At 58.7% G+C, this 16,772-nt stretch overlaps 1 protein-coding gene across 2 annotated transcripts; it reads right to left on the bottom strand.

The window, feature by feature from the left end:
- Positions 1-511: 511 nt before the first annotated feature.
- GTF3C2 (general transcription factor IIIC subunit 2) lies at positions 512-16,483 on the bottom strand. 2 transcript variants are annotated; one of them, XM_045011766.1, is made up of 7 exons: positions 16,040-16,286; positions 12,615-12,990; positions 6,509-6,815; positions 2,126-2,220; positions 1,563-1,640; positions 1,142-1,240; positions 512-769 (listed from the first exon to the last, which is right to left on the bottom strand). In XM_045011766.1, the coding sequence occupies exons 1-7, from the start codon at positions 16,269-16,271 to the stop codon at positions 538-540; spliced, it is 1,419 nt and encodes a 472-aa protein (XP_044867701.1). In that variant the 5' UTR covers positions 16,272-16,286; the 3' UTR covers positions 512-537. The 2 variants fall into 2 exon arrangements, with proteins under 2 accessions (XP_044867701.1, XP_044867702.1); XM_045011767.1 differs by lacking the exon at positions 16,040-16,286 and adding an exon at positions 16,363-16,483 and having other exon boundaries at positions 513-769.
- Between the last annotated feature and the right edge of the window lie 289 nt (positions 16,484-16,772).

Raw genomic sequence — 16,772 nt, 5'->3', positions numbered from 1 at the left:
CCCCCGCACCCTGCACCAGCCCCCAGGCTCTGCAATCACCCCCCACCCCCAGGGCTCTGCGCTCGACCCCCAGGGCTCTGTACTCCCCCGCACCAGCCCCCAGGCTCTGCAATCACCCCCCACCTCCAGGGCTCTGCGCTCGACCCCCCGGGCTCTGTACTCCCCCGCACCCTGCACCAGCCCCCAGGCTCTGCAATCACCCCCCACCCCCAGGGCTCTGCGCTCGACCCCCAGGGCTCTGTACTCCCCCGCACCAGCCCCCAGGCTCTGCAATCACCCCCCACCCCCAGGGCTCTGCGCTCGACCCCCAGGGCTCTGTACTCCCCTGCACCAGCCCCCAGGCTCTGCAATCACCCCCCCACCGCCAGGGCTCTGCGCTCGCCCCCCAGGGCTCTGTACTCCCCTGCACCAGCCCCCAGGCTCTGCAATCACCCCCCACCCCCAGGGCTCTGCGCTCGACCCCCAGGGCTCTGTACTCCCCCGCACCCTGCACCAGCCCCCAGGCTCTGTGCTCCCAGAGCCTCTCCCTCACACGACTCACCCTGCCTCTGGCTGCAGGATGCCCAGAGCCCAGAGCTGCAGCAGTGCAGGGCCTGTGTGGAGCTCGGCCAGGCTGTGCTTCTCGTCCATGTCCTTGTTACAGTAGAGCGCCACATACTGGGGGGCGGCAGAGCCCTCTGGACACGGGCACCACTCCATGGCCCACACCGGGCCACCCACAAAGAAGGACACGTCCAGGCGCTCCTCGTGGGGCTGCAGGGAGTTGAACCTGCCGGGAGGAATGGGAGCTGTGGGTACCAAGCGGGCGGCAGGGCAGGGGGCGCGGCCAGCTAAGGGAGCTGCAGGCTGCCCTGACACTGTGCCATAATCAAGCCGCGCTCCGGGGGTGGGAGCCCTGCACCAATGCCCGGGGTACAATGCAAAGGGAAGCTGCAAGGAGGGACGCAGCGCACTGCAGGCTCCGCTGGCCCTGATGCCAGGGACCTCGATTCCCATCAGCACCGGGCGGTGGCTGCGCAGGATCTCAGGGGCAGAAGCCGCTCTGGGTTGTTGCCAAGGCCCAGCAAGCCATACTGGAGTAGGCACAGCCCTCCAGCTGCCAGACCCAGCTCTGGACAGCAACCCTGGGGCTGGGCCATACCTGTTGATGCGGTACAGGACACCATCTTCTTCGATGCCCTCCCGCTGGATGGAAAAGAGGGGAGACTTCATCTCCCCCGGCAGGTACTGGGCACATTCGCTGAAGGACCAAAAGGAGAGCAATGAGCAGCCACTGTCTCCTCTCTCAAGGACTTGACGTGGGAAACAAACCTGGCTTGGGGCTCCGGCCCGGCCCTCGGCACCCCCCTCCCCGGGGGCTCCGGCCCGGCCCTCGGCACCCTGCTCCCCAGGGAACCGGTCTGGCCCTCCTACATTGGACACCTGCCAACCACTGAGGTCAGTGTAGGGAACTGCCCCTATATTGTGCATTCACCCCTTACCCACTGCTCCATTTCCAGCCCCCAGGCCGGGACTGCCCCATGCCCAGCCTTGCCCTGGCCTGCGGAAGGCCATTCTCCTACCTCTCCGAGAGAAACGTCCACTTGCGCGTAGAAGGGAGCCAGTCGGGGAATTCCCAGGGGGAGTAGTGCCGGTCCCGCCTGCAGAGCACAAGGCATCAGAACCCCACATGCCTCCCGCCTGGCTGCTCTCCCTGCTGCTATACGCCCAGGCTAGAGGCAGGAGCTGCAGGCTGGGGCAGGAAGACAGTGGGGAATTCGAGCCCAGTCTGGCCCCAGTCCCTCACTCCTGAAACTCACCACCCCAGGGATCCTTCTGCCAAGGGCTCCCTGCCCCTTCTCAAGTCACCTGTACTGCAAAGGATCCTGCAGGCCTCTACGCACAGGGCAGCCCTGAGAGAGGCTGATGCACCCAGCCCTGCCGCCCCAGACTGCGGGGCAAGGGAGCCTTACCCATGCCACCTCAGGCAGGCAGGTCCTGCCACCCAAAGGGCCCCTGGGAGAGACAGCCTGCAGCCCCTCCAGCACAGCCAGCTGTGCGGGTCACCCAGCCTGTCACAGCCCCAGGGCCAGGCGCTCACCTCTCAGCACCTGACCTAGACTCGCGCGAGTGTGGCCGTACTCACAGGCTGCGGGTGATGCTGGGACACTTCCACACAGGAGCCATGATGGAGTTGTGGAAGCCATTGGGAGCAAGCCCTCGGCACTGGGGCTTGGACTTCTGAGCATAGGAGAAAGCAGGGTTAGAGCCAGGCGCTAGGTATCCAGCCACACCAAAGAGATGTCCCAGCCCAGGCCAGACACCCATGCCATTAGCCCCAGCTAGTTCCTGCCCTTCGCCACCCCACCCACGACCCAGATGCAGCCCCGCAACACACCCTCCACCCATCCCCAGAACCCCTGAATGGCAGGGGGATGCAGCCATCCCATGGAGCCCCTACCCTCCCTCCCTCTCCAGGGCCATGTCCTCCGTGAGCCCTGCTCAGCCTGCTGGCTTGGTCGGAGCACAAAGGCTGCTGCAGGCTGGAGAAGTGCAGCCCGTCCTGGCCAGCTGGAGGGACCAGCAGGTGCGTGCCCACACCCCAGCCTCAGCCCTGGCCAGCGTCAGCCCCAGAACCACCAACCCAGTAGACAGGAGGAACTGTCCCAGTGCAAACCAGCAAGTCTGGTAGCAAGGATCTGTAATTAACCTATTGGCTCCAGACCAGGCAGAACCTCTGAACCCCGGGGACTGGCAAACCTGCCTTAGTACAACAGGCCACCCCCTGCACTACAGTCCCAGTGCAGACCAGCTTTCTGGTTAATGCTGACTCCTGCAGACTGTCCGGAAAGTCAGGGTGCTTCCTGGGGGTGGGGGCAGATATAGTGCCCCCACACCTGGGATCCCTGGACAAAGGGGCTCCTGAGACTCAGCCCCCCCAGGCCAACAAGGGCTTTTGTTAGGGTTGCCACATTCTGCCAACTTTTGGGGGCCAGAGCTGGGAATCAAAGCAGGGCTCTGGTCCTGGCAAAGAGTTACCCCCGGGAGTGCCTGTCACCACTGCTCCGAGGAGCCGCAGTCCCCGGCCTGTTTAGCGCTCCTGCGATGTCAGAGGGCACAGATCACACCCAGCAATTGTGGACAGAGGAACAGGAGGGCTTGCAACCTCAGCAGCCTCTCAGTAGCTGCAGAGCCCCAGGTAGGGTGACCAGACAAGTGTGAAAAATCGGGACAGTGGGTCAGAGGTAATAGGCGCCTATATAAGAAAAAGCCCCAAATATCGGGACTGTCCCTATAAAATCAGGACATCTGGTCACCCTAGCCCCAGGGCTAAGCAGCAGCCTCTGATCCCGACCCAGCCACCCCAGAGGGCAGGTCGCCGAAGAGGCTGAGAAGATGGCATGTAGCTTACACCTTTCTTTCCAGGGATGTAAGCAAAGTACTCTGGAAAAAATCAGACTCGCATCTGCTTGCTGGGAAGGGGCGTGGGGGAAATATCAGAGGGCACAGGTGAGGGGGTGAAGATTTGGGAGGGATGGCCTAGGACATGGGAAAAGGGTGAGGGAGAATAGGGGCAGGGCACCTGTCAGCCCCACATTCTCCCCCCCTCCTGCACATCAGGATCCAAGGGTCCTCCCAGCCCCCGCTCCCCTCACATGAGCCAAGATCTGGGGGGCCTGAAGCCCTCTCCCTAATCTCCTGTGTGTGCTGCCATCTGGGGGGAGCGGCTTCTCCCCCCATATGAGCAAGGGAACATGGTTACTCTGAGGATGTCCCTGCCTCCCCCTTGGGATCTGGTGGCCTTGGCTTCCTGGAGGAAAGCAGAGCCCCACTCCAGCCAGGATTTCAGCCTCTCTCCCTGCCCCACATGAGCCAGCATGTCGGAGGTCCTGGTCCCCGAGGTGGGGAGCTCCCAAGAGGCATGGCGGGCACATGAGCCTAGAGCACCCCGCTGAGACCAGGGTGAGAGCTGAGACTGGGCGTACTTGCTGCACATCACAGGCTTCTGAAGCAGGAAGTGTGGGGATGGGAACAGCCACTGGGATGAATGTGATGGCCAGTCAGGATCAGGTCATCTGGGGAACACCAGCTTCTGCACCATGTGGTTGGTAGGGTGTTGAGGTCTGGCAGCTCTGATCTTGGGGCTGTGTCCTGGAGTTGGTTCCAAAGAACTTCCAGCAATGGTGCAGTGCACAGCAGAGCTATGGGGTTAGGCTTTATCTGTCTCCCTTCAGCTGAGCCCATCACTCCGGGCTTAATGGGACACTGCTCAGAACCTCCTACGCTTTCAGGATTCCCCAGTGCTGACTGATTACTGCTTTCTGTACACCACTGGCTTCTCATGCACTACTGACTTAAAGGGATGGGAAGGGGACGAGGGGGAGCTGGGAAGTGTGTGGGGGTGTTACTTGGGGGATGGAGAGACACACACCAGTCTTCTCTCACATGCTTAATTCCTGTAACCACCATGTCATAAAGCTGTCACATTCTTGGGACACAGCCCATGGCTGGGCTCTCCCCTCCCAGCCGTGCTGGGAACTACACATTACAAGCATTTCAAAGCATGACCATTACGCCTGGTCCACTGTAACTAAGTGCAAAGGGCGGGGGGGGGGGGGGGAGAGATGGGAATTATGAGTCACATAGCAACCGCGTGGGCCAGTGATGAGAACAGTGGACTGCGACTCAAAGCTTGGGCTCTATTCCCAGCTCCGCCACTGACCTGATGAGTGACGTTGGCCAAATCTCCATCCCTCAGTTTCCTATCTGTACAATGGGGATAATGATTTTTTCCTCCTTGAAACATAATGATGAAGAGCACCATGAAAGACTTAGGTTATCCCCTTCATTACCTGGCCACAGCAGTGTCTGGACTGCACACTTATGTAATGACCACTACCTAAATGACCACTAACTCCTACCCACATCACTTCTCCTGATTTAAAAAAAAAAAACCAAAACTAGGAAATTCACTGACCAAAGCCTTCAGGCATGCAGAGCTGCAGCTGACAGTGGTATATCCTGCCCTTCTAGAACGTCGAGTTCAGCAAAACTCAAACTTGTGAAAACCAGGAAAGAGAGGGTTATGGGACATGGCCTCTCAACCGGACACTTCCCTCTGAGTGCTGCCCCAATAGGTTCATCACACACATACTCACACTCCCTCTTTGCACTGTGCTGCATAGGAACAACCCACACTTACCTACTGTCACACACATGGCCTACTCCACAGAAACATCATCTACATTTTATAACCCTTTATCCTCTTTTATGGGTTGTGCTGAAAGGAGAACAGTTAGGCTACAGGGAGGATACTAGGGGAGTTCCTCAAGGATCAGTCTTGGAACTGATCTTTCTAATCTTTTCATTAATGACTTTTGCACAAAACCAGGAGTGCGCTAATGAACTGTGTTGATGAGACAAAGTTGAGAGGCATTGCCAATGCAGTGGAGGATCAGAATATTACACAAAAAGAACTGGATGACCTTGACAACTGGAGTGACAGAACTGGAATGAAATTCAATAGTACCAAGTGCAAGGGGGGATAAACAACAAGAGTTTATGCTATAAAGTGGAGACTTAGCAAAGACCTGGGTGCATGGGTGGATCACAGGATGACCGTGAGCCATCAATTCGATGTGGCTGTACAACCCTAGGACTTCAGAGGGGAGGTACCACTAGCAGAGACAGGAAAATAAATGCTCTTGTGCACAGCATTTGTAAAGACCACATCTGGAACACCATGCATAGCTCTGTTCACCCATGTGCAAGATAGGAACTCAGACGGGAGCAGGCGCAGAGAAGAGCTGCTAGGCTGATGAGCGGAACGCAGGGCCTGTCTTATGGGAGCAGGCTGGCAGCGCTTTGACTACCCTAGCAAAACATAGGCTGGAGAGTGGGCTGGGGGAGATGGGACATCTGACTGCTCCCAAGGAATACAGCATGGGGAATGTCCAAGACAGGGGAGAGCCGCTGAAGCTAAAGGCCAATGCTGACACAAGACCAAACAGGGATAAGCTGACCATGAACACGCGGAGGCTGGAGAGGAGAAAGTTTTGGACCATCGGAGGGTGGGGAACAGCTTCCCAACAGAAGCTGTGGGAGCAAACCACCTCTCTGGCTTTAAGATGGAGCTCGACAAACTCACAAAGGGGCTGCCTGCGACCTCGGGGGACCAGGGGCTCCCTGCCAGTCCTAGGCCCTATGTTCAAACAGGGAGTTCGAGTCCCTTTAAACAGGCAGCTCTGCCTCCATGCCATGTCTCAGAGCCCCCTCCCCCTGCACCCAGGAGGGACTGCTTCCCTCCCCCACAGCCATGCTCTATACACCCAGAGGGAGGGTGGCCACCTTAGGGTTCAGAGCTCAGGAGCTGACTGACTCCCTTCCCGCTCTGCCCCATACACATGGCGGGTGTGTGTGTGTATGTGTGTGCTGGGTTTGCACACAAGGCTCAGTGGCCAGCCCACTCCCCCCAACATTAACCCAGGGCTCGTGTGACAACGGGACAAGGCGAAGAGGATGCTGTTACCCCTGCTGACGGCATCCTCGGGGTGTGGCCTCGGACAGCCTCTGGCTCTGACTCAGAGACCTCGCTGAGCAGGACGTCACTCTCCTCCTCCTCCTCCTCTGCCGCCTGAAGCAGCACCTCCTCTGAGGGCACAAAGTCCACATCCCGGGAGAGGTCATCGTCATCAGTCTCCTCCTCTTTCCTCCTTCTGCTCCGGCGCTTCTTCCTCGAGCTGTCGGACTCTGATTCCTGGGGGCCCTCGTTGGAAGCCAGAGGCTGGTACACCGATGTCAGCTCCTCGGCCAGCTCCTGCAGGTAAAGCAAGGCCCTGGGGGCACCAAAGGCATCACTGGTAAGAGAGCTGCCCTGCCCCCTCTAGTCCTCTTCCTGGGCTACAGTCATCAGGCCTGGTGCTCTGGGAAGGAGCATTTCTGCCACTGGTGCCCAGAGGGACCAGGCTGCACTGGGACTGGAGACTCAAACCTTACCAGCAACTTTACACACCCTAGCCAAGCTCTGCATGCAGGAGACATGGCTCATCCCTCTGGGGGAAAGCATACACTGGATCTGAAAGCCAATCTTCCCCCACAGGAGCTCCAACAGAGCCCAGCAATGCTGCTCTGAGTCAGCCAGGGCCACTAGAGACTAGAAGCACTGCTGCCCGCCTTGGCTGTTTCCCTGAACAGCAATCACAGCCAGGGAGAGAGAAAGCCAGACTCGGGCTCCTTCAGATCAGCTCTACAGGCAAAGGGAAAAGGGACCCTGACCAGGCCACTGGGTGATTCCAGGCATTAATTCTGTGCAAACAATTAAACAAGGAGACCATGCCAGCTACCTGAGAAAGCAGAGGGGTCAAGAAATGCCAGAGGTAAAGGTGCATGCTTAACCTTAACTCTGCCCCTTAGGCATGGCCAGCACAACAGACTCCAGCTTCAAGGCTACATGCTAGTGCTTGTGTCACACAACCAAGCATCAGCATATCCACCCCTGCCATTAGGGCACCGCGATATTCGAAACTTGCGCCACTGCTGACATTCAGCATCATAACGACACAATAGCTGGTTGCCAACAAACCCTCTATGTGCCCCAAGGGACGCCATCAACGCGACTGATCTCTGATGCTTCTGCCCTACACCCTTTGCCCAGGATCCCTGGGACTGAGGCACACTCTCCCCTCACGGGCGGCTGGCTTGGACGCTGGAGCAGGGATTGCTCTTTTCTTGGACAATTGGTCGGTCTCTGCTCTGTGGAACACCAGCAAGGGACAGAGAACCCACCCACCACGGACTCTAGAGAGGCCACCAAGGAGGATGACATAGCAGACAGCCAGGTTGGCTGGAGTTAAGGTTAAGACCAGCTTTCTGTTTAAAGCTGGACTCTTGAAATCTGCAGTTATTCCAATTGCCCTAAAATGCAGTGTGCCTCATAGGGGTATGGGCTAGGGTTAGTGACCCAAATGCGGGTTGACAAAGGGGTTCCTGAGATACAGCTCCCTGAAGGCGGGGGTGGGGAGAGCAGCTTTTTTTTTTTTTTTTTTTTTTTTTTAAAGGTCAACATATTCTACCAACCTTTTTTTTGGCCCAGTCCTGGGGATCAAACCAGGGCTCTGATCCTGGAACAAGAGTCTCAGGGGGAGAGATAGCTCAGTGGTTTGAGCATTGGCCTGCTCAACCCAGGGTTGTGAGTTCAATCCTTGAGGGGGCCACTTAGGGATCTGGGGCAAAAATTGGTCCAGCTAGTGAAGGCAGGGGGCTGGACTCGATGACCTTTCAAGGTCCCTTCCAGTTCTAGGAGATTGGTATAGCTCCAATTATTACCTTTTAGTTTCTTGAGAATTAAACCCAACTAGTCTGTGGCACCCACTGCCCCTTTGTGGGAGCCAAATTCAGAATGGTTTCATCACAGGGTTTACTTTGCATTTTAGGCATGCGCCAACTGCTCATGAGCCAAACAGATTACAGTGAACAGGCACAGAGAAGGCAAGAGGATCTGTAGTGTGGAAAATCTCAGTGCACCGGCTTAGCTCAAGGGGCTAAACAGAGGCTTTAATTCTGTCCCAACCAGGCAGAGTCAGCTGAGATCTCATGGAGGGCAGAAATCAGGGAAAGGTTTGAAGGCATGTTGCTGAAATCAGTGTCTGGCAGTGGGGTTTTGTTTTTAAATCAGACATGCAAATGCTTGCTGGGAGGTGAGGGGAGATAAACAGGGATGGGTGGGAGGTGAGTTCGGAGCCTTGGGACACTTGGAAGATGGAAATGGGGGTAAATGGCAGACGATGAGGCAGGATCTTGGGGGGCCCTGCCCTTCTATAGAAGTCTGATCCCCTCCCTCATTATGGACCAAGATCTGGAGGAGGCCTGACACCCTAGGGGTGTCTGGGCCCTCTCCTCCTCATCTCTCATGGGATTGGGGGAGCTATCAAAGACCCTCTCCCTGCCCCATGTGGGGAAACCCTGGCCTCTGGGTGTGGCGCTGAGAACAGGCATGCTAGGAGCATGCACCAAGAACACTCTGCTGAGACCGGGCATACCTGGGGCACATCACAGGCTGCTGAAGCAGGGGGAGTGGGGATGGGAACGGAGATAAATGGAGTAGTGCACACTTCCCAAAACTGTTGTTTCAGGCTATATACATCTCCATGGTGCTCTCATTCAAGCTGAGGCCATCACATGGATGGGCCACATCACACCCCGCAGACCGTCCCAAGCTTTCCGGGTTCTCCTGTGCTGGGAATCTGAATATAGCAGAACTATGCCTATGTTTCTGAATGTTTTTTTTGTGCACAACTGGCTTCTAACTAATGGCTTAAGGGGAAGGGAAGGGAAGGGGAGGAGAGTGAGCTGGCAATGCCGGCCGGAAGGTAGGGCCACATATTTGTAGAGTGCTTGTTATACATTACAGGGGACGGAGACACAGGCACCAGCCTTCTTTCACAGGTTTAAAGTTCCCGTAACCATCACGTATAAAAGTGTCACACTCTTGGTAGCTAGACCCATGTTTGAAATCTCTCTGTAGCCCTGGTCGGAACTGAACACTGCAAATATTCCAATCATGGCCATTATTCCCAGTCCACGATAACAAAGGGCAGAGGGGTGGGCCACTTAGGGAATGTCTACACTGCAACGTAAGCCTGTGTTTGAGCCTGGGCTCTAGCCTAGCCTCACCTTGTGTCTACACTGCAAGTGCTTGAGCCGGGTCCCAGGATTCCGCCAGAAGTATCCCACAATCCCATGGGATAACCTCCTTAGTCCTCTCTATCCCAACACTCTGCAATCCACTCTATTGAAAATGAAAGCCCCCCACCCTCTGTGAACAGCAACAACTCAGGTCAGCATCAACCCATTCTCTGCTGATCACCAATCTGCAAGTGCGCTGTCAGAGCGCCTCCTGGGTCTGCAGTGGAGAGCGAACAGATCAAACCTTTTGCAAAGTGAGCAGCTTCAACCTTCCTATAATGTGCAGGATGGGCAATAAAGTTTTCCCCGCAGTGCACCACGGTCCTAGTACTAGAGCGGACACATTTTGGGGGGGATGAGGATGCTAGGGACTCTGGGATAGTTACTTTGACTAGGGTCTGCGTACTGCAGTGTGGACACTAGAGCCCTAGGATCAAGCACAGATTAGAAAACTCTTAATGTAGGGTAAAATACACTGTAGACACTCAGGCCCAGGATTCCCTAGTTCGGGTCAGCTGACTGGAGTCCCACTAACCCTGTGCTTACATTGCAGTGTAGACATACCCTCTGGCATCACATCACTAGCCCACACGGTTGCTGATGGGGACTCAGGAGCCCTGGGCTCTATTCCCAGCTCTGCCACTGGCCTGCTGGGTGACTTGGGCCAAAATTGAGATGTACTGATGCAAAGTGCTATGTCAGGGCTAGGTGTTATTGTCTGAGCTGCACTCCTACATCTGCCTAAGTGACCTGAACTACCAACATCACATTTGAAGAAACTAGGAAGTTCACTGCCTAAAACATCATCAATGCAGAGGCGCAGTTGTCTGGTGGTATCTTGCACCTTTCTAGAATGTTGAGTTCACCAAAACTCCAGCTTCTGAAAGCCAGGAAATACTGAATTAGGGTACACGCCCATGCAGCCTTAGCTCTGCCCTCTGAGCAACACCCCAACAGACTCATTGAATGCTTACTCACACTCTCCCTTTGCATGGTACTGAACGGGAGGGAGCTCATTCAAACACAGCTTGCTCCATAGAAAGACCACCACCCTGCTACATTTCACAGCGCCTTCACCCCTACGCACATGGGGCCATCCGGCACTCTGCTTCCACTCACCCTTCATTAAACCCACAGCCACTCACCTCCCACAAACTGCTGGCAATCCCCATTGCCAGAAGACCCGTGCCCTGCTCCTGACAAAGCCTACACAATGCAATACTGACGTGAGGGCTGCTGAATCTCCTACGGCACACAAGTACCTCTTTCCTTTGATCACACACACAGGGGTCAGGGAGAGGGGCTCACAGCCCCCCAGATCGCCTCATATTACACACTCAGCTCTGCCAAGCTGCTCCAACTAATGTATCCATCATTCAATACAGCTATACCTAAGGCAAGACCTTCCTGTGGCTAGTGCCAGCTCCAGAGTGGGGGGCAGAGTTAAGGTTACACAGGCATGCGCTGTAATTCTATTTCCTGGGTTTGAGTCTTACCAAACTCGATGATGTGGAAGGGCACCAGATGTCGCCGGGCAACCTTATCTCTGGCCAAACGACTGTTTTGTCAGTGAATTTTCAGATGAGAGTTGCTGAACTGGCAGGTGTTCAGCCCCTTGAGCTCTCCCACCCCAGGCCCGAACTGTCAGCATCCCACGGCCATTTCCTGTTCAGCCAGCAGCACTGCCCTCCCAGGGGCCCCTCTGGGGACAGGGCAGTGAAGTCAGCTCCACACTTAGCCAATACTGCCCCATGTCCCGTAGGACTGTCCTCTGCAGGGAACGTGCATGTGTGTTTGGGGGGTGAAGGCAGTGAGTAACTGCAGTTCATGAGAATGGATTCCCCGATCAGTCTGCCGACTGCAGCCCAGAGTGCAGCATGGCAAGCAGCAGCCCTACAAATCCCATCAGATAGTCTATTGCATTGAAAACCAGCCCCTGCAGAGCACAGTCAAACTGGCCCCTGGCTTCCCTAGCTCGGCGTGCTTCACCGAGCAGCCCGAACCACTCCAGAGCAGTTTTATGACTGTTCTTGTGACTTTCCCAGGCGCCTTCTGTGACCAAGTGGGACTGGTTTTAATGTTCCCTCTGAATACTGTGTGGGGGCCTCAGCTCTGGCCGACCCTCTGTCACCTGGCAACTAATGGCCAGGCCCTTCCCCCTTGCCAGGGGATGCTAAAGGTGTTGGAGACAGAGAGATCAGGTGACCTCCTGGCCCGGGAAAGAGACAAAGCACAGAGAGAAGAGAGGCTGGAGGGGGTTGGGTAGTTTTTGGAAGCTGGCTGGAAAATGGAGGGGAGCCCCGAGGAGGCTCAGGCCTCCCAGCGGGGCTGTGGCCTCCCTGGGGCCCCAGATGGACCTAACTAAGGGGGGTCTTGTTGTCTGTACTGGCAAGACCTATTTTGGACTGTGTTCCTGTCGGCTAATAAACCTCTGTCTTACTGGCTGGCTGAGAGTCACGTCTGACTGCAAGGTGGGGGTGCAGGAACCTCTGGCTTCCCCAGGACCCCGACTGGGTGGACTCGTCATAGGAAGCACACGGAGGGGCACGTGCTGAATGCTACATGTGAGCTTCCCGCCCTAAAGATAGTCTGCTCCAAGGGAGAGGAGGCTCCCCAAAGTCCTGACTGGCTTTGTGGGGAGCAGTTCCAGAGCATCGCCCGGGGACTCCGTGACACCTTCCCAAGAGAGCATACAGAGGAATTCTAGGAACAGAACCTGCCCCAAGAGCACCATGCCCAGCTGCACAGCCTCACCTCCTCCTGTTGATTCTTTGTAGTACCGTAGGACCTAGGAGCCCAGCCATGGACCAGGGCCCAATTGCGCTAGGCGCTGTATAAACCCAGGACAAAGAAATGATGCCTGCTCTGCCCCCAAGGGCACTCTTACACTGGCACTAGCACCCTTGCCCCTAGTGCACTTCTATTCCCAATCCCCGCACACCCACGCTTACACTTTAGCCGCCCGCCTCTTGGGGCGCCCACTGGGCGTGGCCTCCAAGCCGTCAGGTGCCTCGTTGCTCCCCAGTATCTTCTGCACACAGATAGGCTCCGGCGCTTGGCAGTCCAGACCCTGCGACAGCTTCAGCAGGAGCAGCTCTGCTTTGGACTTACGGCCTCGTTTCTTTGGCACTTTCACGGGTGAGGCGGGGCCATTCTCTGAGGTCCCCGCCCCATGCCCCTCAGCTTCCGCCCGGGCTGGACACTTGCGGGCAGGCGGTTTCCTTTTAGATTTTCGGCTTCGGACAGGCTTCCTCCTGGGCATGGCAGCTGCCAATCCCCCTTCAGGGTGGGCTGAGACCCCCAAGCCCACCAGCGCTGGAAGCTCACCTGGCCAAAGAAAGGAGGGCCAGATGTCAGTGATGTGCAGCTCAGCTCACCATTCACCTCTCCCACCCAAAGCTGTCTTGCTGCCCACAAGCGTGGGGGTGACAGGGCACTCTTTGCAGACACAAAGGCCTTTGCCTTGGAGCAGTCGGGCACTGACTCTCTCTCGCTAAGCCCAGGTTCCAGCAGCTATCAGGGCAAGCTCAACCACTCTGCCCCTTCCTGGGGCACTCCTCAGCCACAGGGACCCCTCTGGGGGAGGGGCTCTCTCCAAGGCCAGGTGCCTGGTGTCAGATAACGAACTGACTTGGATCATTTCCTGTTTGACAGGGCCTTGCAGGATCAAGGAGCCCTGGGTTATTTGAAAGAGAAAAAAGTCCCTGTGCCAAATGGCTGGGCTGGAGGGCACGAGGTGAGTGACGGGTGAGGTCAACAGGACTGCAGAACTCAGAGCGATAGAGTAAGAGCTAAGACTAGAAACCAGGTCACTCCATCCACAGCACCTCCTGCCCGCGCCCTCCCTCTCCCATGCCAATGCTTTTCACCTCCCTGGCCCTTCTGCAGCTGCCAATCGGAGCAGCCGCATGGGCAGGCAGAACCAAGTCCACCTATCAGGTGCTGTGGTCTAGTGCTCTGCGATCCCAGAGAGCTGGGTTCTGTTCCTGACTCTACCACAAGCTTCCCATGGGACACAGCTCACTCACCACCGGAGGCGGGTGTGGGAGAGGAGAGTCAGGTCTCATTTAAACTGGGAAGCTCACAGAGGAATTCCTCCTCAGGGGAAGGAATAGCTCAGTGGTTTGAGCATTGGCCTGCTAAACCCAGCATTGTGAGTTCAATCCTTGAGGGGGCCACTTAGGGATCTGGGGCAAAAATCAGTACTTGGTCCTGCTAGTGAAGGCAGGGGGCTGGACTCGATGACCAGGTCCCTTCCAGTTCTAGGAGCTAGGATATCTCCATTATTTTCTTTTCTTTTTTCTAAAAGATTATTAAGGGAGAAGCTCTCAGATAAGGAGGAATGGAAGACCAAGAGGGTCTCCGTCTTCCCCCAACATGGCCTAATTCAGGAGACTCCATGAGCTGAGTTTGTGGCTCAGTGCAGTCTGCCAGCACTTAGAAAGCTCCCAAACTGTGCACGCAGAGGGCGATTTCCACTGATCAGTCCCAGAGCTCTCCTGACTTCAGCAGCAGGCAGATTCTCACATGGGAAAGTTGCCCACATGGCCTCCAAATTTGAACAGGCTTTAATTCAAATTCTCAAAAAGGTCCTGAGCCAAGACCCGGGCCTTTGCAGGCCCAGAGATGGACATTTCAGAGAGTTATGCTATGGCAACCCAAAACTGGGGGCTTGCAACAGAAAGGCTCAGGCAAGCTAAATGAGAGCTGGAGCTCTGGCTACAACAGAAATCACCACTGAAAGGCAGCCACCAGCAGGGGAGCCTGGCAGCTGTTTAACCACGCACAGCTTACAACAGGAATTGAACAAGGATCCTGTACACGACAAAGAGCACAGGGGACTGAGGGAGAGGAAAGGTATACTTGGGATTGAAGCACAGGACTTGGATGTATGAAGCCTGGGATTTATCCTCTCCACTGACACATAATCTGGCAAGTCCCTTCCCCCCAGTCTCCTAGCGATCAAATGGGGGTCACACCTCAGAGCAGGCCCCTTAACACTCCACCCAGAGGCAGAGCTGTGTCGCCCCAGCGCTGGGACAGGGTGATATGGATGGGGGGGGGAGAAGAGCTGTGTCAGGCCCCAGAACTGGGATGGGGTGATTGGGTGGGGGCCAGCAGAGCTGTGTCGGGGTGACTCGGGGCAGGGGGGGAGCAGAGCTGTCTGAGCACCAGCCCTGGGATGGGGTGATGGTGGGGGAGGAGCAGCAGAGCCATGTGGGCCCCAGTCCTGGGACAGGGTGACTCCGGGGGAGGGCTCCAGCAGAGCTGTGTGAGGCCCCAGCGTAGGGATGGGGTGACTGGGGGGGGGGCAGAGCAGTGCGGGGGGGGGGCAGTAGGTGTGTCGGGGTGATGGGGGGCCGGGAGGACTGTGTCGGGGTGATTCAGGGGGCGGCAGCAGAGCTGTGTCAGGCCCCAGCGTAGGGATGGGGTGACTGGGGGGGCAGCAGAGCAGTGCGGGGGGGGCAGCAGGTGTGTCGGGGTGATGGGGGGCCGGGAGGACTGTGTCGGGGTGATTCAGGGGGCGGCAGCAGAGCTGTGTCAGGCCCCAGCGTAGGGACGGGGTGACTGGGGGGGACAGCAGAGCAGTGACTGGGGGGGCGGCAGAGCTGTCTCATAGAATAGAATCATAGAATACTAAGGTTGGCAGGGACCTCAGGAGCTCACCTAATCCAAGCGCCTGCTCAAAGCAGGACCAATCCCCAGACGGGGGCCGGCCGGCCGAGCGGTGTTGGGGTGACTTGGGAGGGGCCGGCAGAGCGGTGTCAGGGCCAGCGCGGGGACGGGGGCGCTGTGTGCAGTGCGGGGGGCTCCAGGGTGACTCGTGGGGCTCCCCGCGCAGAGCCGGGCTGGGACGGTTGACTCGCGGGGGGGGGGCGGGGGGAGGCGCAGCAGAGCGGTGTCAGGGCCAGCGCGGGGACGGGGGCGCTGTGCGCGGGGGGGGGGTGTCTCGGGTGACTCGCGGGGCTCCCCGCGCAGAGCCGGGCTGGGACGGTTGACTCGGGGGGGGGCGGGGGGGGGAGGGGCCGGCAGAGCGGTGTCAGGGCCAGCGCGGGGACGGGGGCGCTGTGCGCGGGGGGGGTCTAGGGTGACTCGCGGGGCTCCCCGCGCAGAGCCGGGCTGGGACGGTTGACTCGCGGGGGGGGGGGAGGGGGGGAGGGGCCGGCAGAGCGGTGTCAGGGCCAGCGCGGGGACGGGGGCGCTGTGTGCAGTGCGGGGGGCTCCAGGGTGACTCGTGGGGCTCCCCGCGCAGAGCCGGGCTGGGACGGTTGACTCGCGGGGGGGGGGCGGGGGGAGGCGCAGCAGAGCGGTGTCAGGCCCAGGCTGCCGGCGCGGGGCTCCCCGCGCAGAGCCGGGCTGGGACGCGGGTACGTACGGGCGGCAGCCTGCGGCGAGCCCGGCTCCGGCCCCGGCCCCTCGCTCCCTCGGGATCCGCGTCCTGTCGTGCGGCGGCGGCGGCGGCTCGGTTCCTCCCGCCGCGCGGCCCGGCCCCCCGGGGCGGACGGTCCCGCGGCGGCCGTCGCGGCGCAGGGCGGCTCCGAGCGCAGGGTCCCGCGGGGCCCCGCGCCCGCCGCCCCCATAGCCCCGGCTGCGGCACGAGCCGCCATCAGCGCCCGCGGGCCTCAGGCCGGCGCCGCCCGCATGGCTCCGGGGGTCACGCGGGGCCGAGTCCGGCCGAGCCGGCCCCGCCGCCCTCACCTCAGCTCCCCGGCGGCGCGCGCGGAGCCGGGATCTCCAAGATGGCCGCTCCGCAGGCGCGCGGCGCTCCCTGTCGTCACTTCCGGCGGCGTCCCCGGCAGCCCCTGGGAACGGCCGTTGGCTCGCTCCCACAATGCTCCGCTCGCTCCCAGATCTGCATGTGCGGCCCCGCCCCTCGCCAGCCCCCGCCCGCAGCAGCGCGAGCGCCGCGCCGCCCCGCCCCGCCCCCGCACCCAGGAGGCACCGCCTGGAGCCAGATCCCGGGACACAGCCTGTGGGGGCGGGGCTGGTTCCCCTGGGGGCAGGCGGGGGGGGGCTGGGTACCCTGAGGGGAGCCCGTGGGGGAGGGGATGGGTACTCTGAGAGGAGCCCACAGGGCAGGGGCTGGTTCCCCAGAGAGGGGGGGAGGG

This window comes from Mauremys mutica, chromosome 3, assembly GCF_020497125.1.
Source record: "Mauremys mutica isolate MM-2020 ecotype Southern chromosome 3, ASM2049712v1, whole genome shotgun sequence".
NCBI lineage: Eukaryota > Metazoa > Chordata > Testudines > Geoemydidae > Mauremys > Mauremys mutica.
Note: the sequence above shows the minus strand (reverse complement) of the source record. Positions and strands in the feature narration are given on the sequence as shown.